Raw genomic sequence first — 27,050 nt, forward strand, 5'->3', positions numbered from 1 at the left:
CCCAGGTAACCCCTATATCTGTATAGTCTTTTAAATTCTCTTATTTATATGGGTTTTGTTTTTCTAAGACCATAGGTTAAACTGGTAAATCCCAAGAAGACAGAGATTTTAATTTACTACCATGTTTCTAGTACTTGGCACACTACCATGTAGTCGTACCTGGTGAGAATGTGCTGAATTAATGAATTAATATTCTTTTGTCTATTTATTAATGCCTCAAAAATGTTGATACAAGATGTTTAATACTTCAAGGATGTGGATTTTCCACTGCAAACAACTTTGCCCAGAGCTTTAGCAATACTACAATTCATTTTTGTAAATATTATACTCTCCCAATAACTATTTTTTCCCCAAAGAGTCACAGTACATGTTTTTATTTATGTTAATTTCCTTGTTTTTAGACATTATGGGGATCTGAATTCTTAAATAGGGGCTAAATGCATCAAAGTAGGGTCTAACCCAAAGAAGAAAGGGAAACCCATGTTGGTAAATCCTAAAATAATATAGAGTATTTTTAATCTGTCAATCACTAAAATTACTATTGTATTCTTCTGTTCTTTTTGGGGGGTTTTTTGGTGTGTTTTGCTTTAAAAATTTTGATGCATCAAATATTTACAGCATAAACTTCAGAACAGCTCTGCCTTCACTGCAGACTAAACCCTTCACAAATCCCTCCTGTTCCAATTTAATGCTTTTATTCCCCAAACTCAACTTAATCATTGATCCTGTGCCACTTGCTCTCCTTTTGTTTTCATTTTTCTGGAATAGGTTTGCTCCATCTAAAATTACCTTTTTATTTTTTTTAAATGTGATTTATTTATTTGAGAGAGAGAGAGAGAGAGAGAAAACACAAGTGGGGGATGAGGAAGGACAGAGGGAGAAGCAGGCTCCCCGCTGAGCAGGGAGCCTGACAACGGGCTTGAACCCAGGACCCAGGGATCATGACCTGAGCCAAAGGCAGAAGCTTAACCGACTGAGCCACCCAGGTGCCCCTAAAATTACCTTTTTATTTTCAACCACTCCTGAGTCCTTTCTTTATATGTGCCTCTATAAAATAGAGGACAGTTGTGGGGTTTTTAAATCTAATTTAAGACTTTTTTTCTTCCAATAGCTGGGCCCATTCCACTTACAATTTTGTTGTGACATATTTTTGTAAGGAGTTTCACAATCTATTTTATGTTTTATTTTTAGTGTTTTAATACTAAGTTTGTTTTCTATCTTTTCCTTAACTTGCCATGTTTTCTTTAAATGTTTTCCTCTCTGACAATATTGACGTGGGTTTTTAATTCTACTAGCGGAACTTCTGATATATTTAAATATTATTTAAATTCTATTTCTCAATGCATCAATTTTGGAGATTATTTCCGCTGATTCTTATTTATGAAAAAAGAAATCAATACTTTTATAAGGATAAGAATTTTATAATTCCTCCCATCTCTATCTTAATCCTTGGTATTTTTGATATAGACTAAAAATTTTATCTCAGTCTATTTGGGTTACATTTTATAACTTTTTCATGAAATCATATACATTTTGTTATAAGTGTAAGTTATTTAAGGCTTTATAATTGATTCAAAATCCTGAGGCAATATTTTTAAAAAAAGATTTATAGATATCTATAATATGCCACCTTGTATTAAGAAAATACACATGTATCTGCTCACCCGGGCAAAGGAAAAAAAAAGCTTTATTTTATTTAATACAGTTAGCTTACATTTTAGAAGTATGTCAACATCTGTTCAAGCAATAGGGCAGATTAGATAATATGATACTTCTGAGAAAAACAATTTTAAAATTATTTTTAAAGGCTGGATAAAGTACATTTTACAATCCTTTCTAATGCATTGCTGTACTGAGAAGAATGGATGGAATCAACAGAAATCTAAAAAGAAGTCAATAAAGGAACCGTCGAGGCAAGCAAATCCTGAGCTGGATTGTTCTTGAGAGCAACAAAGCCTAGATGTATTGACCTTCCCTCAGGAAATCACCGTGGCAAACAGGAGAACCCCTATAAGGAGCCAGGACCCGCAAAGGGCTAACGCCTCATTTTAGCTGGAAGGGTAAAAACACTTACAGCTGCAAGATTACTAGTACCCCAGATTATCTTGAATTTACTGCTAGAGGGAAAATAAAAATCTCTTCTGAGAAATCATAACTGTGTATCACATAAGTGTGAGGCTTGAATCCATACTACTTTGTAGCCTGGAAAAAAATCTCATGAGATAATTTAAAATAGTCCTGGATTAGTAGTGCCTTAGGTGACTGGCAAAAACAAATACATATCCTGTCTCCAGGAAAGGAACTTAAACACAGTCCTTCTTAAGAAAAGCCATTTAAAAAGGCCCAAGGAAGAATATGATTCACAGTTAAAACATAAAAGAAAATAAAACACATGAGCAAATAAGCCACCATCTGTGAGAGATGGATGAAACAAAAGCCAAGAAATGTAAATTCGGAAAGAATATAAAACAATATTAAGAGGTATAGTTAATGTTATCTACAGTTATCTCCCAATAAAAAAGTATCCAGGGAATAAAAAACTATACTGAAGAACTGAGAAAAATAAAAAAAGAACCCAAAAGTAACTATGTTCAAGTCAATACACAGAGAGTAATTTTTGTTAATGTGAACTCTATCCAGCAAAGATATATTTCAAGGAAGTGATGACATAAAGACGTACTCAGATAGACAAAAACTGAGAGTTTCCCATCAGCACACTCTAAGGGAAATTCTACAGGACAGAAAAGTGATTCCAAATGGAAGACTTGAGATGCAAGAAAAATGAAGAGCAAACAAAGCGGTAATTGTGTAGATACATCTAAAGAAACACTTCAGGGGTGCCTGGATGGCTCAGTCCATTAAGTGTCTGACTCTTGATCAGCTCAGGTCTTGAACTCAGGGTCGTGAATTCAAGGCCCACGCTGGGCTCCACATTGGGGGGAGGGGAGGGGAGGGGAGGGGAGGGCAGGGAAGGGAGAAAGAAAGAAAGAAATACACACTCCAGTGAACTTAAGACTTTTGGCAAGGTCGTCTTCTTACCCACAGAAATCCCCAGGGCAGGGAAATATTAAAGGCATAGCTGCCTGTGCAGAACACATATAAGAAAAAATGTGGTGAACAAAACGCAGTAATTATCCCCTAAAAGTATCCTCCCAGCAAGACAAGGTCTCTGCCTTCATGGAGACTACATTCTAGTGAGAAAGCCAGATAAACAATCACACAAATCACAGATAAATACATAATTACAGATTCAGCTAAATTCTCTGGAGAAGCATGTGATACTAACACACAAGACAGTGAGGTGGACTTCGGAAGGTCAGAAGAGGCTACAATTTGTGTGAGGTACTCTGCTGTTCTTAGGGACAATGCTGTTGAGCAAGGCAAGACCAAGGAAGAGTGACCCCAGAGACAGACAGGCAGAGTGAAATTAACTGACCTCAGGAGTATAAAGAATAAAGAGCCGACTAACGCCTGGCAGGGATATAGTGTCATCCCCTCAATTAAGTTACAAAAGTGAAAGAATTAGAACTGATATACATAGAATACACTTTAGATATTGTGGACACAAAAGCTTTTTCTAAATCACATATTCCAGGAACCTACTTCACGAAGGTCAACGTATAAACAAGCTTGCAAAAATAAAGCAACAAAAACAAACAAACAAACAAAAAACAAAACAGCCAAATGACTAAGAATATGGGATTTGGGAATCTAAACCCAGGCTCTCAAAGTCAAGCACTTCCTGAGGCTCGCACACCCTGCAGACCCCTGGCCTCTTGTTGCCTGCCCTTCATGACCTCTGCAAACCACTTCCCCCCATTCTCTTTCACACAGAGAAGAGGGTCATCCCATGGGGTTCACTCCTTTTCATGTAAACAGCTAGAAATGCTGAGTCCAGGATGCAGGCTTCAGCAGAGAATTGGACTGGTCCGAGTTTGGGTCACAAACAGCTGGGATTGAAGGGAAAGGGTCACGTGGTATATACGCAGCTGCCAGGACCAAGCAAGCCCTGTGGGTCGTCTGCAGACCCCAGGGGCGTCATAAGGAGGAGATGTGCACTCTCATGATCACCCTGAGCCAACATACACACCAGTACATTTTAAATACCATTGCAAATTATGTAATAGTTTCCTAAAAGGCAAAATTTTAGAAATAAATTTTTAGAATGAACAGGAAAGAATGAGATCTATTTGTTATTTCAGTAGCTTAGCCATTAGCCTAAAATATTATTTAAAGTTTTTAGTAGTAGTAGTGATATCTGAATAATTCAATTTAATAAACACTCTTGTCCTGTACATGGAAGGCACTAGGAGAGATGCTGGGTGAATGAGAAGATGATTAAGAAAAGGTCCTTGCCCTAAAGAGCTTTTAATCCTGTAACATAAATTTTTACTATGCAAGGGGAAAAGGAAGGGCTGCAGAAATGAAGAGGATCAATTATGGGTTCAGTAAGTCAGCCAAGAAATATTTTTGTGCAACTACTGTTCATCCTTTGCACTACTGTATTATTCAGGAGTACTATCAAACATCTCAGAATACTTGCATCTCTACTCCTATTAACATTTTATATAATATAAATAGCACACATTTTGATTACTCATGAATACAAGTATCATATTGAAAAAAAATACATTCCAAATATCAAATAACAATGCCTAACACATAAGAAATACATAGTAAAAATTTTCCAAATATATTTATAAATGATCTCTATATATTTTAACTACAAATATAATTCTTATTGGCTCAGAATATTATTCTAAAATGTTATGTATGTGGTTTCAATATCATAACAAAAATCAAATGCCAGTAGCTGAACATCTTGAAGTACTTTTGGAAGTCCTTTCTACACACTGCATTGACGGCGGGCTGTGCTTTGACTAAGTTAAACCAGAAACACCTATTGCACAGAAGACTGGAGCAGGTACACCCAAGAAGCCTCGTGCCATTGACAGTGTGAGTGACGGCCACCACAGCTCAGGGACCCCCACTTAGTAACTCCGTCCAAGCACTGCTGGAGTTGCCTTAAAGAAATCTAAAAAAATCACATTAAAAAAATGCTAAACTTTTGTTCTCATTTTACTCTACTGACGTGTGTGTGTTGCAAGGGCATACACTGTCCATGATGCCCCAGCCCACAGTGCTGAAACAGCTTCTGTTCAAAACAGTAAGTCTAGAAATGCCATTCCTAAGATAGGATACCATAAACCAAAACTAAAACAATAAATAAATTGTAAGATTTTATGCCCAAATGTTGCCACGCTGCTAAATTTTTCAGCTGGCAATAACTGTATATGGAAACGGAACACAAAATGAGTTTCAAGTACCTAATATCCATGCATCTGTTAAGTTGTTTGTAACCCAGTGTATTTTTTTAAAAAAGCTTATGACATTTTCTTATCTAGAGCACCAAAATCTAAATTTAGATACTTACATTATTGCACTCTCCAAGGAAATACAGTGCAAATCCATCAGCTTTTGTGGCTGCCAAAGTAATAAAAAGGGAAGAAACTAATCTCAATGGAAGAATAGACCATGTATGAACTCTTTAAGGTGAGACCTCAGATAGGAGTCTTTGTGAAAGGACTGTTAACATAATTAATGGTCATGCAGTCAACTAAGCAGATTAATTTATGACTTTACTCAATCACATAATTAGAGCATTTTCAAGATGTGACATCCTCAAATGCATATAGCAGTCGATGCACTATGTAAATAGTATCTTTGTGAAACTTTAAGCATCACAATTATTGGAAATATTTTTTTAAGAACTGTATTTAATTTTTAAAGTATGAAAAATACCAGATGTGATATTCATAATAATGAATAATCAGTATTAGCATCAACCAAAAAGGATGATATATATAAATATATATATATATATATATATATATATATATATATATCTCCACATATCATCACTGAAGAGAATATGATGTAAACTTTCCTAAAACCGCTTCAGGGCCATCTGAAGGCAATTATCATAGCAGATAACACATACTATTATCAGAGGACTGCCTGAATGTAGACCCCTGCTTCCCTCCTTTTTTACTCATGTGGCTGTGGGTAAAATATTCGGTCTATTTTTACCACAGCTTCCTCATCAGTAAAATGGCAATAACAGTATATAAATCTGTCATCTCCCTAAATAAATTTAAAATGGTTTTTGTTCCTTAAAAGTTAACGATTTCCTTCATAAAGATGTGATTTAATTCAATAAAACTATACTTTCCAAAGAAAACTAGGTTTTATTTAGAAAGCATAGTACATTCTATTTATAACTGGCAGATACTTTTTTGGGATTAGATAATTTAGGAACTTTTAGGTTTGACTCGTTCTGGTAGTTTCATATAATAAAATATTTTCATTTCATATTTAGCCCGAGAATAGAAGTAAATAAATGACTTGCACTTGCCTTGTAGTAAGTATATTAACTTTCTCCATTTTCTGCAATGGAATAAAAGAAACTTCGGTTCAAATTTTCTACCAGGAGGAATACAGAACATTTCTTACCTATTTTAATGATGCTACTCAATTCATAGAGGAGTAGCTGGTTGTCTCCTCCTGTATCCAACCGTTGTTCTATGTAGCTGTTTAGTTCATACACAACGCCCTGCATATTCGTGTCTTGGTACTTTTAATAAAAAGAAAGAAAGAAAGAAGAAAGAAAATTAAATAAAATTAAAATCCCTTAGTTTATAAAACATACTATTAACATACACAACTTTATATACTTTCTTTCATGCTTTTACACATTATGCTTTTAAAGAGCATTGTTTAAATATTATAATCTACTATAAAAATAGACTGGGGCCCCTGGGTGGCTCAGCCACTACACGTCTGCCTTCGGCTCAGGTCATGATCCCAGGGTCCTGGGATCGAGCCCCACATCGGGCTCCCTGCTCGGCGGGAAGCCTGCTTCTCCCCCTGCTTTTGTTCCCTCTCTCGCTGTGTCTCTCTCTGTCAAATAAATAAATAAAATCTTTAAAAAAAATAAAAATAGATTGAAAATTAAAATTGCTAGGACTTAGAATTACAGATTCCACGTGTACTTACTTATATTAAAATATCAAATTTTACAAATTATCTCTTTATTTCTGAAGTTTTATATATATGATCAGTGAAAGTAGTACAAGAGTTTGCTAGAAAAGTGAACTGATATGCACTGCACTGGGGGAAGCAGAGTTTATTCCTCTCCATCATCCTCACCAATGGAGCCACCACCCTAGGCGGATCTCAGCTCTTCCCTAGACACGAGGCAGTGGCTCTCACAGTTGCTGTCACGGCCCTACCAGCTGCCCCACTGCAAGTCCAAAGCTCTGGGCTTCACTGTAGTAGCAGGGAGAACAGCAGGTGGATGGGGTTTGGGAAAAAGGCGGAAGCAAAATCGTAGCTACTTCCGGCACAAGCCAGCACTGTGTCTTCTCTAAAAGTACTGAAAAGCTGCCTTCCACCAAGCTTCCCTTCCTAAGCCTATTCTCCGAACAAGAGCCATGGTACATTTTATAAAAAATACAATTCTGTCATTCCCTGGCTTAAAATATACTTGAGGCTTCCCACTGTACTTAGAATAACAGACTCCACGCAGGACGGCCTCCCACATTCTACAAAATGCCCTTACTGTCTGCCTACAACACTGTCTCAAGCCACCTTTCTCTTTGTTGACTATTCAGATATCTTTCGCTCCTGAAGATTTATTACTTGCCGTTATTCTTTTGTCAAAATTCCAGTACAGTTAACATACAGGGCTACATTAGTGTCAGGTGTACAATATAGTGATTCATGGCTTCCATACATCACCTGGTGCTCATCACAGGTGCCCTCCTTCATCCCCAACACCTGTTTCCCCCATCCCCCCACCCACCTTCCCTCTGTAACCACCAGTGTGTTCTCTAGAGTCAAAAGTCTGTTTCTTGGTTTGTTTTTCTCCTCTCTCTTTCCCCCCACCCCCTTTGTCTTTCCACTTGTTTTGTTTCTTAAGTTCCACACAGGAGCGAAATCATATGGTATTTGTCTTTCTCTGACTGACTTATTTTGCTTAGCATTATACTCTCTAGCTCCAACCACATCGTTTCAAACACTTGCCATTATTTTTGAGTACTGTTCTCAATCAATGTCTGGGGAATGAGTGAATGTGAATAAATACATGAAAGAATGGATGAATCAATCAATCATTCCACAAATAGGAACTGGCAGTCCTGACCATCTACTATACACAGGCACTCTTCTAGACAGAAGAGATGCTAGGGAATTAGCAGAATAAAGTTCTAGGCTTCAAGGAACTTACATTCTAGGTGGAAGAAAATAAGTAAGTGAATATTATAGTGTGACAGGTGGTGATAGGTGCTATGCAGAAAAGGGAGCAGGGAAGGCCAACAGCCAAGACCTGTGGAGGGAGAGAGTTACCCTTTTAAATAGGATGGACAGGGAGGGAAAGCTTCACTGGCATGGGACATCTGAACAGACTCCAGTGGAACCTAATACCTCTTCCCCTGGAATCAGCCTACCCTCGCCTACCTTCCTTATCAGGGACTGCTAATTATCCACCACTTCTCTCTGCTTCTGACCTATAAGCAGACTCTAGTCCACGCAGGCCCCAGAAAATGAAGTATGAAGGATGACTTGTCTCAAGGTGCAACACATACCAAAAAGAGTAAGACGCTACTTTTTAGAGATCCAAACACCATTATGGGTCCCAGGCAGAGGGCAGTGGACATCAGGTGAGCAACGGAGATGTAGCTCAGGTCTGTCTCAGAAGTGAGCCCCAGTAGGTTTTCAAACACCTGTGGTAACTACAGTTTTAGAAGGCACTTTTGGAACAGGCATCCTCAGAAACTGACAGAATTCCACCCTGAAGGATCCCCACTGAAAAGGAGTGAAGATGTGAGACTTGTAGAAATCTGGAGGAAGAGCTTCCCAAGCAGAGAGAACAACAGAAATAAACTAATGAACATGACCTCCTACCAAGCATCTCACGCTTCAGCACCGACTTCGAGAATGACCGACTGTCCCCTTAGACTCTGACCCACTGCTGCCACTCCTTGTGTCCTCTCCAAAATCAGCTTCTCTGCTCTGTGTGTGCTCTGCTCCCACACTGCTGAGCCTTATGGACCCAGGGTCGGCTGCCCCCAGCCCCTTGAACCTGTGCATCCTACTTGCTTTGTTGCACACTCACCCATGGTAAACCACTGGCCTCCTGACCAAGTTTTGTGATTTTTTGCTAAAAGTTTATCTGGTTAGCAGTTATCATAACTTCCCAGTTACTCTCTAGCTGCAGATATTCTCCAAGTCCTACTCTTGCACAGATACCACTGTGGGAGCGAAAGCCTGCACGAAAAAATCACGAACACTCTGAAATCCTAATGCCTACCAAGCACGACAGCATTGTATGGGGCCACAAAAGCTCATGCTGTTCCTTTATCATCTGTAAACAAGATCCTATTTGATGACTGCCAGTTTTGAAGAATTCCAGAGAAAAGATTCTACTCTAACATGCCCTCTCTCTCCCTCACCACTAATTAGAACCATTCGTTTTGTATTTTTCCCCCCAAAGTCCTGGGAAACAGCTTATCTGAGACTGAAGCTAACCCAAAGAAAAGCTAGGCTAAGAGAAATAAAGAGACTAAGTCATAATGACAGAGTTTGAATCCCTAGATTCAGACACACAAAAACCATCATGCCTAAAAACCCATCCACAGACATAGACTGTTCAAGAACCATTAAGTCTCTGAACACTTCCTTTTTCTTCTGGGGAGGGGCACTTTAGCTAGCCTCAGGTGGGCTCCTAGTCACCCCACAGAAGAGTCCCTATAAAAATGATACACAGGTAGTTTCCTTTCTCTGACAATGTAATTCTGAAAGTACACCTGTTCCTGGGACCTGTGTGCAGTGCTGAGAGGGAAGAACAGCTATTCACTGTCTCTTCTGGAAAGACTGGGTTGTCAGACAAGTGAGAACAAGAAGTCATGTCTCAATATGGGCAGTTCATTCTGGGGTTTCCTTTCGCCGAGTCTCTGAGATTTCCTTTTCTCATTTATAGAAGAGGAGGCTGAAGCGCACTGCCTTTAAAATACCTTTCGGGGCACCTGGGTGGCTCAGTTGTTGAGCGTCTACTTTCGGCTCAGGTCCTGGGATCGAGCCCCATATCGGGCTCCCTGCTTGGCAGGAAGCCTGCTTCTCCCTCTCCCTCTGCCCCTGCTTTTGTTCCTACTCTCGCTCTCTTTCTCTCTGTCAAATAAATAAATAAAATCTTTAAAAAAAAAAATACCTTTCAGTACTCGCTGTCTATGATAATATATGACCTAGGATTTTCATTTTGTCATTAAGCTTCAAATTCTAATAGATGGGTTAGTATACCCTGCTTCCTTTGATTGCCAAAGACAACTGCATCATAAGAGCAAAATGTTTTATTATGGTTACTATTACATATTAATGTACTATTAACTCTCAAATATTAAAGCCCTATCCACATAGTGAATCATTCAAACCATAATATACTGTAAAACTTAATATATAAATGTGAAGTAGTAAGCATAATGATTGTTGGGTTGTTGGCCTCCAGCCATCTTGCTTCTCAGGATGAGCATTACATAAGGAAAGGCAGAGGAAACACGTGGAGGTGAATGTCAAATCACACCCTTCCATGCACTCTTTGGAAACAATGTGATGAAGGAAGCTTACTAAGGGATCTATTCAATTCAGTTAAATAAACTTTCAAGACCAAAGCTTCACTAACAGAAAATCACAAGAGTATATTAATGAAGTTGCTCAGGGGCGCCTGGGTGGCTCAGTCGTTAAGCGTCTGCCTTCAGCTCAGGTCATGATCCCAGGGTCCTGGGATGGAGCCCTGCATCGAGCTCCCTGCTCAGCGGGGAGTCTGCTTCTCCCTCTCCCACTCCCCCTGCTTGTGTTCCCTCTCTCACTGTCAAAAAATAAATAAAATCTTAAAAAAAAAACAACTGGTATTTGTACAGCATTTTAACTTCACAAAGTCCTTTCACTGCCTTTATTCCACGCAAGACCCCATCCAAAGCATATACTATCACTGAGACTTTCATAATTCAAGAAGTTAGAATTCTCAGGTAGAATGAGTTGGGCAATGCATAACTTCTCGAACCTTAGAATCCAACTGGATGCTGCCACCCTCATTTTCTGTTCCACACTGATTTTCAAGTAGAGCTTGCTTTCCATTAGAGCAACTTCTGAAAACACGGGTTTGCAAAGATGTGACTTTACGGAAAGGACTGCAGTGACCAAATACTGGAACTGTGAACTCTGTCCAGCTCTGTCTGACAGATATCATTATGTTTCCCGTAGAACTTTTTTTTCCCCCCATAGAACTTTAATGGGTCCTGAGCCACTCTTGTGAGTTTGCTGTGATGCCTAAGAGCACTTGGAACAGTCTGGGAACTAGGAGGACAGTGACTCCATCACCTGGAGGGGAATAATGTTTTATGAGATATGATGGTTAACAAGTGGAGCAGTACTAATCCTTGGTGATAGCTGGTTTAGCCCAGGGAACAAAAGCTCCCAGACTTGCTAGCGTGAATTAGTTGTTTTAACACAGATGGGAAAACCACTTCACCAGGAGAGGTTAGATGCAATTCAAGAATGAAACGAGAGCTTGAGCGGTGTGAAGTCTGTGATCCCTGCTGTCCCGAGAGCCCATGATTCCATGAGGGATCACTGGCCTGTCCTGAAGGGCTAGGACAATTCACTAGAAAACATGATGAGACAGGGGTTGGATAAACACAGAAGAGTGTGCAAAAACAGGTTTTAGTTTTTAGTATAATCCTCAATAATTGAATAATATCTTCTCATTCTTTAAATTTTTCCTATTTCTTTTATAATTTATCTTTTTTGTAATTTATCTTTGACATAATTTCAAACTTATAAAAAACCGCAAGAATACAAAAAACTCCTCGATGCCATCGCTATTGACACTTTGTCCTATTTGCTTTCCCATTCTCAGTTAATTCTGCCTTCCTTCCTCTTTACCTATTATCTGTTATTCTATCTACACACACACAGTAGTCATAAATATTTTTTTCTGAATATGTGAGAACATGCTGGTGTGCTCTTTACCCCACAACTTCACTGTGTATTTCCTAAGAAACAGAATATTCTCTTACATGGTTACAACATAGTTACCATGATCAGAAATTTTAACATTGCCACAACAATATTAGCTAATTAAAACTCCACATTCAAATGCCAATAATATCCTTATGGTTATCCATCCTGCTGCGCCAGGGTCAAATCCCAGATCACATATGGCATTTGGTTGTCATGCCTCTTTGGTATATTTTAATGTGGAACAATTCCACAGTCTTTCCATTGTGCTTCTTGAACCTGATGTTTTGTATAATGTGGGTCAATTAGGATTCGTCTGATGTTTTCTCAAGACTAGAATCAGGTTTGCATTTTTGGCAACAGTACAGTGGAAGTGCTGGGGCCAGAACTCTATCATCCCTCCTGTATTTGGTACTTGGCATTCCACTGGGAAGAAGAGCTTTCCATTCTTCTCATTCATTCATTCATTCATTCATTCATTTATGTGAGTCTGGACTCACCGATTCTTATTTTATTCAATAGGTTACCATCCATTAATATTGTCATATATGCATTTTGATTCTCCCATTATCCCAGATTTGACCAGTAGGAATCCCCTCAAGATAGCTCCTGTAACCCTCTGACATTCTTCATGATTCTTACCACACTTTCTTACTTTCTCATCACGTATTTTGCCAGCCCTGGTATTAGCCATTTGTTTCTCAAAGAAATACAAGTTCCTTTTAATAGAGAGGGATATTTAAAATCTAAGCACAGGAGTTGTATGTGACACTGCTGTCAAGGCCTCTAGGCGTCTCATTTATGTAAACAGTGTACAGATGAGAAGCCCTCATATAAATATATATACATAGATACAAATGGGTAAGTCTGTATTTATCTACTTACATGTATGTATAGGGATAACAAAAACTATGAATTCATACTAATACCTCTAGTTCCAGCTAACAATTCAGTGTGCATTCTAATACTCCCCATTTCCATATTTGTAATTCCCTCATGCAACAGTGAGAAATCTTACTGACAACAGCCTTAATATATTTATACCCCTTCTCAGGCCTAGAATATACATAAGTAGTTTCAGAAATGCTAAGCCATACCACTGAAAGCAGCAAACCTAAGGTGTCAATATTTTTTTTAGATTTTTAGGTAAATTAAAGAAACACTAAAATGTACAATTCATTAAACTCTGACAAGTAGATAAATCCTCATAACATATATACTTATTAAGACATACAAAATCAACACACTGAAATCATTTTTATGCACTAACAACAAGCTGTTTATAACAGCATCAAAAAATAATAAAATAATTGGGAATAAATTTAACCAAGGAGATGTAAGATATGTAGACTGAAACTTATAAAAAATTGAAAAATGAAAGAGAAGACACAAAACAAATGGAAAGAAATTCCATGTTCAGGGATTGGAAGAATTAATATAGTTAAAATGTCAATAGTTTCCAAAGGGATCTAGTCATTCAATGCAATCCCTATCAAAATTCCAAGTTTTTTTTTTTTTTCCCCACAGAAAGAGAAAAAACAACCCTAAAATGTGTATGGAACCACAAAGACCCTGAAAATCCAAAGCAATCTTGAGAAAAAAGAACAAAACTAGAAGCATCACACTTCCTGATTTCAAACTATATCATTATAAGGCTCTAGTAATCAAAATAATATGGTACTGGCATAAAAAGAGATACAAAGATGAATGGAGTAGAACAGAGAACTCAGAAATACACCCATGCATATGCAGTCAACTTACTTTAAGAAGGGCACCAAGAATATACAATGTGGAAAAGACAGTCTCTTCAATAAATGGTGCTGGAGAAACTGGATATCCACATGCAGAGGAATGAAACTGGACCCTTATCTTTCAGCATACATAAAAATCAACTCAAATGAATTAAAGACTTATATTTAAGACCTGAAACTGTAAAACTCCTAGAGGAAATCACAAGGAAAACATAGTTCCTTGACACTTGTCTTGGCAATGATTTTTTGGATATGTTATCAAAAGCACAGGCAACAAAGGCAAAATAAATAAGTGGGATTACATCAAACTACAAAGCTTCTGCACAGCGAAGGAAACTGTCACCAAAATGAAAAGGCAAACCACAGAATGGGAGAAAATATTTCAAACCATTCATGTGATAAAGAAGTAATATCTAAGATATGAAAAAAAACCCCACTCGTACAACTGAATAGAAAAATAATCCCAAATAACTCAATTAAAAAATGGGTAGAGGGGCTGAACAGACATTTTCCAAAGAAGACATACAAATGGCCAACGGGTGCAGGAAAAGGTGTTTAATATCACTAATCATCAGGAAAATGCAAATCAAAATCACCATGAGATATCACCTCACACCTGTTAGGATGGCTATCATCACAAAGATGAGCGATAACAAGTGTCGGTGGGGGTGTGGAGAAAAGGGAGCCCTTGGGTACCAGGGGTGGGAATGTGAACTGATGCTGTTACTATGGAAAACAGTACGGAGGTTTCTCAAAAAATTAAAACCAGAACTATCAAATAATCCAGCAATCTTTTTTCTGGGTATATGTTTGAGGGAAATGAAATCACTATCTCAGAGAGATATCCGCACCTATGTTCACTCCAGCATTTTTCACAATAGCCAAGATATGAAAATAACCGAAGTGTCTGGCAACAGATGAATGTATAAAGAAAATGTCACACACACACAAACACACATAATTGTGTATGTATATATAATGTATATACATACATAAATATATGCATAATTTATATATATAATTTTGTGTAGCATTTGTGCGTGTGTGTGTGTGTGTGTGTGTATGTGTATATGGCATTAGAATATTTTATTCAGCCCCCAAAAATGGAGGAAATCCTGCTATTTGTGGTAACATGGATGAACCTAGAGGGCATTATGCTAAGTAAAATAAACTAGACACAGAAAGACAAACACTGTATTATCTCACTTACATGTGGAATCTAAAAAGCCAAACTCACGGAAGTACAGATTAGATTGGCAGGTGTCAGGGGCTGATGTGTGGAGAAAATGGGGAGAAGTCAGTCAAAGGTTACAAACCTTTCTGGTGGGATGCAAACTGGTGCAGCCACTGTGGAACACAGTATGGAGGTTTCTCAAAAACTTGAAAATAGAATTACCATATGATCCAGTAATTCCATTACTGAGTATTTACCTAAAGGTTATGAAAACACTAATGTGAAAAGCTATATGCACCCTCGGGACTTCTGGGTGGCTCAGTCGTTAAGCGTCTGCCTTCGGCTCAGGTCATGGTCCCGGGGTCCTGGGATCAAGCCCCCCGCATCGGGCTCCCTGCTCAGCGGGAAGCCTGCTTCTCCCTCTCCCACTCCCCCTGCTTGTGTTCCCTCTCTCGCTGTGTCTCTGTCAAATAAATAAATAAAATCTTAAAAAAAAAAAGAAAAGCTATATGCACCCTTATATTTATTGCAGCATTATTTACAACAGCCAAGTGTCCAGGAACAGATGAATGGACAAAGATGTGGTGTGTGTGTGTGTAATATTACTCAGCCATAAAACAGAACGAAATCTTACCATTTACACCAACTCGGATGGATCTAGAGGGTACAGTGCTAAGTGAAATAAGTCAGAGAGAGACAAATACCATATGATTTCACTCATATGTGGAATTTAAGAAACAAAACAAACAAGCAAAGAAAAAAAGAGACTCTCATATACAGGGAACAAACTGATGGTTACCAGAGGAGAGGTGGGTGGGAGGGACGCGGGTGAAACGGGTGATGGGGATTGACGGAGACACCGTGATGAGTGAAGGTGACGCACAGAACTACTGAATCGCTGTATTGTACACCTGAAACTAACAGAACACTGTAGGCTAATTATACTGGAGTTAAAATTTTTTAAAAAGATTATCATTAAAAAAGAGAGAGAGGACCTCAGAGATTAAAACAGACATAGACATATCAATCCAATGCCACATGTACCCTTTTAAGGATCCTAATTCAAACAAACAACTGTAAAAAGAATCTTTTCAGAGAGTTGAGAAAAACTGAATCTGGCCCAAGTATTAAGATATTGTTAAGTGTGATTATTGTCAGGCATGAAAATGGCATGTAATTGAGGTTTTTTTTTTTTTTAATGTCATTTCCTATTAGAAATCTATACTGAAGTCTTTATGGCTGAAATTACATGATGACTGAGATCTGCTTTAAACTACACCAGCAAGCTAATGCAACAGGAATAGCAAAATGATCATCACTGAAGCTGGATGACACGTACACGGTGGTCAACATGCAATTCTCTCTACTTGTATGCAGAGAAAATGTCTACAAACAAAAGTTAAAATGGAAAGAAAGGGAGAAAGCAATAAGAGGCTCAGGAAAGCATCGATCCCTCCCCTGCTCATTTACTGAGCAGCTTTTCTGTGTGTCCAAAAATGACTGAAACCATCTACACTGTGAGTTTAAGAAAGCAGAACACTCAAAGGCTGCAAGGGCATTCAGTGGTTAAGTGACAATCCCAGACAATGATAGGAGGTCACTTCAAATCTGTGATTAACTTCTACATGAATAACTGTGGAATAATAAACATATATATATATTGGGGAAAAAAAGGTTATAAACTTTCAGTTGTAAGATGAAAAAGTTCCAGGACCTGATGTACAGAATGGTGCCTACAACTAAAAATACCGTAGTGTATACTTGAAAACTGCTGAGGTAGATCAGTGTTCTCACCACACCCACACCCCAACTGTGTGAGGTGACGGGTGTGCTCATTAACTTGATCGCAAGAATCACTTCACAATGCACATCTATATCACGTGGTGTACACCAAAATGGACACATATATACAATTATTATTTGTCAAAAATAAAAAATAATTTTAAAAGAAATTTTTAATAATAAACATCTCCATAATAATAATAATAATAGAGGACACAGAACATTTAATCTCTTTATAAAATCTCTCCCATAATCCTTCTTAATCAACCCCTGCCCCCAAGGCAGCCACTGTTTCTGACTTCTTTCCACCACAGATTAGCCTTGTTTTGATTTTTAGAATTTTATCGAAATGGACTGATACAATACATACTGTTTTTAAACCCTGCTTTATCTGCTTGACATAGTATCACTGAGATTCATGCATGTTGCTGTGTGTTCCAGTACTTTGCTCCTTTCTATTGCTAGTTGCATTCTGTTGCATGAATAAAGACAAATGATATGTTTACCCGTTCTACCACTGTTGATCGTTTGGGATGTTTATGTTTTCCAGCTCTGGGCTATTAAGAATAAAGCTAGGATGAACATCTTTCTGTTTTCAGTTATCTTAGGCAACTACATAAGAGTAGTAAAATTCGTGGGTCAGAAAGTAAATGTATGCTTAACTTTACAAGAAACTGCCAAACTTTTACAATACTACATATTAAGGACAATGTTACCAAAATGATTTAGATATTTTAGATTAAAATAAATGATAGAGGTCATTTATGTTACACAAACATCACTGGTGGAAAAATTCTAACTATTCTAAGAATGAGCGATCACAAAGAAGAGTTATGGAAGGCTGTGAACCTCACACACAAAGAGAATGGGGGTATGTAGCAAAGAGGGTGCTGCTGACCCTTTTGCAAATGCTTATTTTAAGAAGTTTTAAAATCCCGAATATTAGCCAAGGGACTAGGACACTCACCCTGAATCCTAATACTACAGGGAAAAAAAAAAAAAAGGAAAGCAAAGCAAAGCAAAGCAGCAGCAGCTGGTTGCCTTCGTTGCTCTGCTATGTAACTGGGCACAGAGGAAATGCTCCACACAGAGTCGTCTCAAAGTGTGGTACAGGGCAGGAGGGCAGGTGCACCTGCAGCTCAGCGTGGAAGCTCAGAGGAAGCCCTTCACAGAAAGCTAGGAAGGGTACAGAACCTCGGAGGCCACGGGGGAACAGTACAGTAGGGTACAAGGTGAGACACGGAATCCCTGTTAGAAGTGGTGGAGGCCAGCTGCTGGGATTCTGTAGGTCAGGTATTCTTAAAAACAGGTTAGCTCGACACAAGGAAACAAATAATAAAAACTTAATATTCCTGAAGAACATTACTGTAAGTTTCCAAAGGGGTTTCTATAATGTTAACTAATATTAACTCATTTAATTTAGGAAGAAAAAGGTCCATGAGATGAAGGGCTTTCCTTAATAATAATTTAGGAAAAAGGAATCCATGAGATAAAACAGTTTTAAATCACTGATGGATACAACAAGCATTTCTAGTAAGTTTAAGGCTGCTAGCAGAAAAGGATTCACCCATCAGGGCAGATGAATAATAAAGTTAAGGAAACAAAAGATGTATCTAAGTGCTTAACCCAATAGATGTATTTCTGAATGTCAGTATGTAATTAAGTCTTTTTTAAGCAAATATTTCCTCAGCAGTATGTCAAGCACTATTACAGGTATCAGATAAAGCTCCTACTCTCATGGAGTTTAAATGCTAGTTGGGGAAAATAGATAAAAAGCTATCAGCTCAGCTTTAGAGGGGAGCGGGGTGGGGGGAATGGGTTGGCCGGGTGATGGGTATTAAAGAGGGCACATACTGCATGGAGCACTGGGTGGTACACAAAAACAATGAATCGTGGATCACCACATCAAAAACTAATGATGTATTGTATGGTGACTAACATAACATAATAAAATAAAATTTTAAAAAAGCAAAAAAAAAAAAAAGAAGGTATCAGCTTGTGATAACATCTATGACAAAATAAAAACATTTTTATGACTTTGTTGCCATTTTAATTTAATGAACTGTAATCCAGGAGGAAGTGAATTTTATGTGCAGCAACTCTATGACTAGATCATTAGTATATTCTTTTTCATACGATAAAGAAACGTGCCTTTAATCAGCTTTTGACTCTGTGGACTAAGACCAGCTATGTGTACAGGCTTAATATAGTCCCTCTGTAGTTAGTACTTCTGAAAGTCTATCCTCTAAAACAGAGCTGCGGTTGCCAAGAACTGTCTGACAAAATAGGTATTAATATAAAATCTTGCAAAAGAGGAATCTGTTTAGTTTCCACTTTAAAATTTGTTTTTTGTAACGGTTTGATACTGCTGTTTAGATGAACCAACACCTTGCCTACTGCCATTGTGACTAATAGGATGGATCAGCAAAATCTTTCACAGGCAGATGATCCATGTGTTTAATCTATTGTTAAGATTATGGGCTTCATCTTAAATACAAGCAAACAAAAATCACTGTCTTTAAATAGTCAGTATGAAATATTTCCATATAGCAGAATGATGCACTTCGGTTATATAATTCTTTCAGGAAGCCAAGATGCTTAGAACTGATATTCCACACAGGTTTCTCATGTTTCTGTCGTTATTGTTAATAACTAGCAGCAAAGCCTCTGAAACGAAATTTAGGCTAAAACTAACCATTACATGCTTTATAAGAAACCTTACTTTGGGTTTCCGTAAAACTCAGGTTGCCTAAAGCTGTTTTGGACTGTGTAATAAGGAAAACATGGACTTTGCTTGTAGGCGTCCCATATTCCTCCCTAAGCTGGGGTGATTTTCCAATGTAATAAGAAATACTTGGGCTCTATGATATTCAAAATGCCAGAATTTCATTTTACCTGACGGGAACATTACATCTACTGTCTGTTCTTTTGGTTTCTCAGTCTTACAGATATGCTGATAATCAATGGGGACAGGTTACCTGCCTGCCCTCCAGGGCCCTGTTTATAAGTGTCATCGTTAACTGTCCAAGGCCCACCTCTTAGCTGAAGTCTGATTAAAGGAAATTATATTCAGGAAGATTCTAAAGACATGCTTTCTGTCTGCTTCTCTGCATGTTCTAACTTCTATCCTTGGGCCACAGAACGATAGCCCAGGATTATCTACTAGAGGGAAGATATAGGTAACATGAGAAATTACTCCAGAAAATTCTAACATGTGTCTACGCTACTCCAGCCACCTGTATATTACTTCATTTACTTAACATTGAACCACATTTTAATATTACGCCTTTGAAACTAACGATTGATGTAAAATCAGATCTATAAACAGATTTGCATTTTTATGAAACTCAATAAAACTTTGCCCTGAAAAAAATGGATCGGTACTCTTCCCTTAGAGAATAAGTGAAGTGCCTTCCCTTGGGTCATGCTTCACGTGTCTGGAATTGAAAGCCAAGTCTTCTACTTAGTCAGAGGAAAGTACTGACTACTCAAAATTTTTTTTTCTCTTCTTCTTCCACTGTTCTGTTGTTATACTTATTTTTCTGATAACCAATTTAAAGTCTTTTATAGATGGTACGGTATGAAAAGAAATGGAAAACGAGTAAATGGGGCTCAGTTCTAAAGGAAAAGACTGATCTGCCACAAGGAGGCTCCAAAGGTGGGCAAGGCAGCGTCCTTCCAGCGTTCTTCCTTCCCTGTCCTGTATCAGCACATTTCCTCTCTCCCGGGATCACTCCCATAAGTACATGCGCACATTGTCATTTACCCCTTTTTTAAAAAAAGAAAAAACATTTTAAAAACCAAACATTCCAGGAATTGAGGGGTGAACAAAATGAACAAAGAAGGTCAAAAGGTACACATGTCCATTTATAGAATAAGGAAGTCCCAGGGACGTCATGTACAGCATGGTGACTACAGTCAACAATACTGTATTACGTGTTTCAAAGTTGCTAAGAGAGTAGATCTTAAAAGACCTCATCACAAGACAAAAACGTGACTATGTGCAGTGATGTGTGTTCATGAGACTCACGAGGGTGATCACTTCACAGCATTACAGACACTGAATCACTGTGCATTGTGTCATACACCTGAACTAATAAAATGTCTCATGTCAATTATGGCTCAGTAAAAAGAGTATTGATCCCCCTCCTATCTAGCTCCCCCACCTCTCCTTCCCCTCTCCCTCTTAAGGCAAAACTCCATAAGATGACTGTCTATATTCACTGCCTTCAATTTCTCTTTTCTCTTCCTCAAACTCACTCTAATCGTTCCAGTGAAACAGCTCTTATTAAGATTACCAACGACTTCCACATTGCCAAATCCACAGGGTAACTCTCAGCTCCCCTGAAATATGGGCAGCACTTGACATGGTTGACCACTGTCTTTTACTTGACATACTTACTGCTACACACGTGCCCCGTGGTTCTCCCCTGCCTCCTGGACACTTCTTTTCAGTCTTTGTAAGCCTTCCCCCTACCTCAGACTCCTAAATGTCCTGGCCCTGGGCTGGTCTTTACATTTTCTTCTCTAATTCAAACCACAGTCACTTCCTCCATGATCTCATCCAGCCTTGCACCCTCACATCCCATTATATACTGGTGGTTCTTAAATCACCCATATCACTAATAAATCTCAAATTGGTATCTCTAACTCACTTCATTCACCTAAAGTCCAGACTCATATATCCAACCACTATCTCCTTAACATCTCCATCTAGAAATCTATTAGGTATTTCAAATAGCACATCCAAACCTGAGCACCTGATGACCTCGCCACCCCACGAGGACTTCCTACAAACACTCCCATCCATGTAATGGCATCCCATCTTCTCATTTGCTCAGGCAAAACCGAAATGCCATCCTTTCTCCTTTCTTGTTTTATACAAGATGTGTGCATCTGGACTAATCAGCAACTCTTGTTAGCTCTATCTTCCAAATATATCTAGAATTGCATCTATCAATCCAAGCACTGCTCCTCACCTCCATTACCCGCTATCCTGGTTCAAATCATCTTCATCTCTTATAGGGTTACTGCACTAACCTACTTGCCATCGCCCGGCAATGAAAAACTATTAACGTGCTGCTGAATTTATTGATTTAGGATTTTCACACTTATGTTTGCACTAGTAAAAATGGTTGGTAGTTTTTTTTCTGCTTTTTATAATGCTTTAACTTTTGCATCAGGAATAAACTTCCCTCCTAGAATGAGTTCTTTCTCTAACTTCTGAAATACATACTTTATATTATGTAGAAATTATCTCCTCTTTAATGTTTAGTGGACTTATCCAGTAAAGCTTTTGGACATCATGCCATTTTAGGTGTTTTTCACTAATTTTTCAGATTTTTCATTGGTTAATAGTATGTTTAGATTTCTTAACTCTTCTTCAGTTTTGATAATTTAGAATTTCCTCAAAATTGGCCATTATGTCCCAATTTTCAAATGTATTAGTATACAGTATTTCCTATTAAATCATTCATAACCTCCGTGTTTATAGTTATATTCCCTTTCTCATTCCTTAACATTTGTATTTTACTTTTTGAACAGGTTGCCAAAGATAGTCTACTTCATTGATCCATTTAAGAAAACACCTCTTGCATTAATACTCACATCTGTATTTTTAGGTGTCGGTCATAAAGTTCTTCTCTTACTAATTCTCCCCTTTGCTTTTTAAAAGTTTATTTTTGGTGTTCTAATAATGAATATAAGAATATACATTTTCATCCTGTTTTAGCTTTATCTTCTAAGTTTGGTTGATTTTATCCCCACTTTACATTTGAGGCTTTGAAAAGTTATTTTATTAAAATGTCACCCAGATAAATAGTGGCAAAGTAGGAATTCAAATCTAAGTGCGATTTACACTGTATCAGACAAGCTCTTTTAAACGTATTATAACAAAAGGCACAGAGAGGCATTCACACAAAAGGAAATACACCTATTTAAGTATGAAAAGATTCTTATCTCCTTTTTTTTTTTTTTTTTTTTAAGATTTTTACTGGGGCGCCTGGGTGGCTCCGTCGGGTAAGCATCTGCCTTCTGCTCTGGTCATGATCCCAGGGTCTTGGGATCAAGCTGGGCATTGGGCTCCCTGCTCATCAGGGAGTCTGCTTCTCCCTCTCCCTCTGCCACTCCCCATGGCTTGTGCTCTCTCTCTCTCTCCGTCAAATAAATAAATAAAATCCTAAAAAAAGTAAATAAAGAGGTGTGCACACCTCTCCCTCTGCCTCTCCCTGCCCCCTCCTAAACAAACAAACAAACAAACAAATAAATAAATAAATAAAAGCAAAAGACTACCCCAGGAGAAACAATCATTTAAAAGTTGTCATTCTAGGGACATCTGGCTGGCTCAGTCAGTGGAGTCTGTGGCTCCTGATCAAGCCCCATGTTGGTTGTAGAGTTAACAAAAATAAAATCTTAAAAAAAAAAAAAAGTTGTCTGTCTATAATCTTCCCCCTCTCACTTTGTTAAAGAACTAAAGATAAAAACAGAGAAACCAGGCAATTGTGGCAGCCACGTGCCACTGATTTCAAGGCGACCTAATACCAGTGAAATCTAATTGAAAACAGTCACCAAGGGCTTACTTAAAATTCCCCATCCCAAGAAATGGCACTGTTGCATTAAGTTAATAACAAATGCTCTGGGGAAATTAATGACATAGGATCCCAAATGCATACGGTGAGCAGTGGACGCGAGTTCCCTCTGTTTATGCAGCAGGGCCCTGTATTTCAAAATACACTGAGAAATTCAAGGAAACCAGGATTCACTAACAGAATTGAGCATTCTTTCAGTTTTATGAAATCACTAGACTGGATGTAGTCATACTGTTTACCAGGACAGGTTAAAATGAAAACATTGCAAGGAAATGTTGATTCCAATACAATTTGTTTGTCAACCTACAGACAAGTACACAGGTAAATTTCTCCTGTGGGAATGTCCACCGCTTTGCTCCTTCATTGTTCCCCTTGGTCACCTCCTACTGAATCGCTGGTGTTGAATATCACTAGCTAGCATTTCAACACAGCAACCAACAGGAGAATTCTAACAACATTTACATTTACAGTATGCAGAGACAAGGAAATTCTACCCATAAACACCAAACCTAACATCATTCAAAGACAAACAAACATAAAAATAGAAGTCAACAAATAACTTCTCAACATATATAACAACATTAGAAAAAGAAGAAAAACTACCCAAAATACACAGGTGTGAGTATCATGCTAGTATACCCAGGATAAAGCTACTTTGAGATGTGAGAGGAAGAATATGTGCAAAATGAATTTTAGGAAAGCAACCGCTTTCAAAAAAATTAAAGAATTGTACAATAAGCCTCCTGTCTTCAGGCTTCTGCCCTTGCTGTGCCACCTGCCTGAAATGCTCTTCCCCCAGCTCTCAGCAAGGTTCAGAGCTTCACGCCCCTTCTGTCTTCCCTCAGTCGCCTTCCTGGTGAGCCATGCCTGGCTGCACATGCACACGCACCCAGCCTGACACCCAGCAGCCCGACACCCCGCACCCAGACACCAACACCCTGCACCCCGCCACCCCGATGCCTCGCACCCTGCTGCCCTGCACTCTGCCGCCCCGCACCCCATCGCCCTGCCACCCTGATGCCCCGCACCCCACCGCCCCACACCCCGCCACCCCACACCCCGACACCCCACAATCTGGCTCTGTCTCTCCAGTGTTCATTACCACTGACCCACTGCACGTGTTATTTACTTATTGTGTTTACTGCCTCTACCCCATCACACTGATGGAAATACTGAGATGGGAGAAGTTCTGTCTAATTTCTTCCTTGATGAGCCTAGAGGAGTGGGGATCAATTACTATGTGGTGACTGAATGACGATGTGTAATCAGAAAAATATAGCAGACTGCTCAGATATGCTGCTTTGTTTTGTTTTGTTTTGCTTTGAGTAGATTCCATGCCCAGTATGGAGCTCAACGCAGGGCTCAAACTCATGACCCTGAGATCAAGACCTGAGCTGAGATCAAGAGTCGGACGCTTAACCGACTGAGCCACCCAGGTGTCCCAGGATATGCTGCTTTTAAGGCATTTGACATGGCATCTCACATTATTATGGGTGAAATTTCCATATGTAGCAATGCCTTATTTATTTAATAAACTGAAAAGGGGCATAGGAAAAGAAAGAACTTGGAAAAATTACTCAAATTTGTAGCTTCAAAACAGAAACAGAATGTTTGGTAACAGAAGTTAAGACTGAGGCTTTCCTCAAAAGTGTTGGGATGGTTCCAAACAAGATAAAATGGAGCTTAAATAAATACACAGTCCTACAGTTAAATTCATTTTTTAAAAATCTGTTGACAAAGGAGTTTTCTTGGTTTTCCTCATGTTACCGACTTTTCCTTCTGAATCTCCTTTGTGAACTTTCCCACGTCTTCTCCACGAAACTGGAGTGTCCAAAGTTCAGTGCTCAGACCTTGTCGCTCCATAGACAAACTGCCTAAGTGATGTTGTTTCGTCCCATGGCATTGTCTATATGCTACAGACCCCAAATACATCTACATATCTAGCTACGGCCTTTCCTCTTGGCTCGACAGTATAAGCACTTGCTTTCTAAATATCTCCAATTTGATGTCTGATAACTCCAGTTTCACTTGTTCAAGACTAATGTACAGAGTTCCCAGCCTCACTCGCCCAAATTCATCCAGCTGTAGATTTCTCCGCACCACCTTCATTTATAAAGTGCCTGGTGATACTTTGGAGATTCGAGACAGCAGCTCTGCTCACAGCAACACCCCAATGTCTTGTGACTCTGCCTGTGTCTGCCTGTCAGAATCCCCTCTTTATCTTCAAACATCCCTTTCTAGACTTTGCTGCTACTCCCAGTGGCTGCAAAACTTCCAGGCTGACCCCTCAAGCCCCTGCTATACCCTAAAGCACCCAGACTTGGGAACTTTCCAGTTGTGAGCTCTGTTAATAGTGGAGGTCTCCAGTAAAACCCTGAGATTTACAGAAACCTTAAGAGTCAGTAAAGATTGCTATGGACAGAGGGAGTTCTGCCCAGTCTCCAGCAACGGCCCCAGTCATTTTAGAGATTCCTTTCTTCAGATAATCGAAAGTAAAGGAATATACCTATATATGTGATCCTATGAACAATACTTCAGTTTATAGTTTATAATAGTGATGTCTTACCTAAGACTGCATCAGATACAATTCAAATGATTATTTTCAATATTTAATCCACATTTAAGATCTTTACTGTATACAGAATATATAATTAAAATATTTTTCATATGTAATGAATTATAACTTTGTAGTACTAAGCACAGTTTGCTAAAAGCTTTCAGTACTCATGCCCCATAAGCTTTTAAGTTTGGGAAGTCTCTTAGAGTTAACACTAAGTAATTTCTCTTGCACATGAAAACAGTGTGTTTAATATTTCTAAAAGTACTGAGGCATGCCATGTCTTGAATTCATAAGCAGTCACCTTTCGTTCACCCACAAACGAGGTGCCTGAACTCAAAGGCAGGGTAAAGCTGCTCGCTGGGGGAGCGTGAGCGAGGCTTTTGCTCCCTGGCTGGAGCAGCCTGCCACCACATTGGGAATGCTTGTGTCAGTGTAAAAGAAGCCAGAAATCCAGTCTTTACATGCAGTCTCTCAGTTTCTAATGTTGGCAACTCATTCAGAAAACCCCATAACCACGTGCAGGCCAAACAAAATGCAGCTGTTAGCTCTACTCATTTTGGGGGCCTCCAATTTGCAACCGTTCTCCCTACCGACTTTACTCCACATTAATAAGCGATGCTCTGGAGCAGACACTCGGGTTTTGCCATTATTTTTCTAATACTTTAACATGTGAGGGCACTGAGAAAACGTATGCAAGTTACTTACTCCCTGCACTGGGGTGGCAGAAGTTATACCCACATGACTTACCCTGCTGACTTCCTTAGGAGCCGATTCATCTGGTGGGAAGAAAAGGAATGGAAAACACAATTAGAAACGCCGAGCAGGTTCTGAAATACAGAATATGTCATTCACTCTCACTAAACTACAAGGCTGTTTTGCTATGCTTTCTCTTACAAAACCTAAGAATTTGGCTTTGAACATCTATCAACTAAAGGTTAAACATAATAGAGTTAGATGTACAAATAAAGTTTGGAGGGAAACGAAATACCATAACAATTCACAGGCCATTTTCAAGATCGTCTTGTTAGACATTCTGAAATGGTAGCATCTGCAAATAATATTCTAAATGATACAACCACATGAGTATCACAGTGACTGTGAACATCTATTCTGCTGGGGTTAGT

The 27,050-nt window shown here is 38.7% G+C and overlaps 1 protein-coding gene across 10 annotated transcripts in view; it reads right to left on the bottom strand.

Moving 5' to 3' along the window:
• The window catches only part of PDE10A (phosphodiesterase 10A), a 579,847-nt gene that overhangs the window by 81,573 nt on the left and 471,224 nt on the right, over nt 1-27,050 (bottom strand). For all 10 annotated transcript variants that reach the window (XM_073894211.1, XM_073894212.1, XM_073894208.1 and 7 more), the window contains 3 exons: nt 26,674-26,702; nt 6,514-6,634; nt 5,435-5,484 (listed from right to left, as the gene is read on the bottom strand). In XM_073894211.1, the coding sequence (XP_073750312.1) occupies nt 5,435-5,484; nt 6,514-6,634; nt 26,674-26,702 (200 nt within the window). The remainder of the gene's footprint in view (nt 1-5,434; nt 5,485-6,513; nt 6,635-26,673; nt 26,703-27,050) is intronic.

This window comes from Callorhinus ursinus, unplaced genomic scaffold (assembly GCF_003265705.2).
Source record: "Callorhinus ursinus isolate GAN/ISIS: 27379988/994484 unplaced genomic scaffold, GSC_fseal_2.0 scaffold6, whole genome shotgun sequence".
Taxonomy (NCBI): domain Eukaryota; kingdom Metazoa; phylum Chordata; class Mammalia; order Carnivora; family Otariidae; genus Callorhinus; species Callorhinus ursinus.